Consider the following 1,281-nt stretch of genomic DNA (forward strand, 5'->3'; position numbering starts at 1 on the left):
CCTCCTCTTCCTCTTCTAGAAACTGGTGAAGCTTCTTAAACTGCTCCTTCATCTGCGTCTCTGTGTGTCGGGCCTGGACCTTAATGTGTTCTGCTGTTTGATCAAACTTCACTTTAACTTGTTTAAGACCCTTTAACTTCTTCTTTAAGGGCTCCAGAGTTTCCTGAAGCTTCTTCTTGTGTTGTGGAGCAGCTTCAATGATGGGTCTGAATCTGTGGTCGGTGTGTGTTTCTGAGTCTCTGCAGACGAGACACACTGGCTGCTGATGGTCCAGACAGAAGAGTTTGAGTTTCTCAGAGTGCAGACTGCAGAGAGCCTCTGAAGATCTCTGCTCTCTCTCCTGTAAGAAGGCCTCACACAGGTTCTTCAACACCAGGTTACAAGGTGGTTCATATTTTGAAGTTCTCTTACAAACTGGACACGGTCGATCTGGTTTCTCTCTCCACCAGCTCTGCAGACAGTCTTTACAGAAGCTGTGGCTGCAGGACAGAAGAACAGGATCTCTGAAGACCTCATGACAGACCGGACAGCAGAGATCCTCCTCTGATCTGGAAGCCATTTAGTCCCTGAGAGAAGCTGCAAACACAGCAGACAGGAAGTACAGTCAGTCATGGCTCCCCTCCCCCCTCTACTAACTTCACTGAGGTTTACTTTCACTCTGAGTCCAGGTGTTTGTCAAACTCACCTTCAGTGTGTGGAGTGTCAGCAGGTGGAAGCAGCAGTGTTGTAGCTGGACTCTCTCAGAGGAAGCTGTTAGTTTGATCTGAAGGTGAATCTGATCGTCTGTTCTTCAGTCTGTGTCTCTCTTCATTGAGGAGGAAGTGAAACTGTTTCCTGGTTTGTCTCAGGTGAGACAGGTGAGGGTGGAGCTTGAGATACTGATCAGCAGGATGTTGCAGCAGCTCTGTTTCAGTTCAGATGCAGCTGTAGGATGAACATAATGGATCACAGTGTGCAAACTATACCATGGCGATCAGAGGAGCTCACTTTTTATCTGGGGTTAGCTTATTTTTATGCATGATCCATGTTGATGATAGAAAAATTAAAAAAAGTAGAAAAACTTTAAATTTACTTCACTTCTTACAGCTTTTCTACATTTCAGAGGGAAATATTGTTGCCTATATTTACATACAAAAAATACTGTATAATGGGCTAAGAATAAGCTGCAGGGCTGTAAAATAACAGAACTGCGATATAATTTGCTGATAGTGATTATTAAATTATAATGAATTCTGTAATTATATTTAAGCGGTTGATTTCACAACTGACGGTAATTTTATT

General features: G+C 43.3%; 1 protein-coding gene across 1 annotated transcript in view; it reads right to left on the reverse strand.

Moving 5' to 3' along the window:
* The window catches only part of LOC130180167 (nuclear factor 7, ovary-like), a 2,089-nt gene extending 1,286 nt beyond the window's left edge, over positions 1-803 (reverse strand). Inside the window, exons 1-2 of the mRNA XM_056393570.1 lie at positions 686-803; positions 1-576 (exon numbers count right to left, since the gene is read on the reverse strand). The exon at positions 1-576 is cut by the window's left edge and continues 1,286 nt beyond it. Coding sequence (XP_056249545.1) covers positions 1-559 — 559 coding nt within the window. The 5' untranslated portion in view covers positions 560-576; positions 686-803. The remainder of the gene's footprint in view (positions 577-685) is intronic.
* Between the last annotated feature and the right edge of the window lie 478 nt (positions 804-1,281).

The sequence above is a fragment of the Seriola aureovittata genome, chromosome 13, assembly GCF_021018895.1.
Source record: "Seriola aureovittata isolate HTS-2021-v1 ecotype China chromosome 13, ASM2101889v1, whole genome shotgun sequence".
NCBI lineage: Eukaryota > Metazoa > Chordata > Actinopteri > Carangiformes > Carangidae > Seriola > Seriola aureovittata.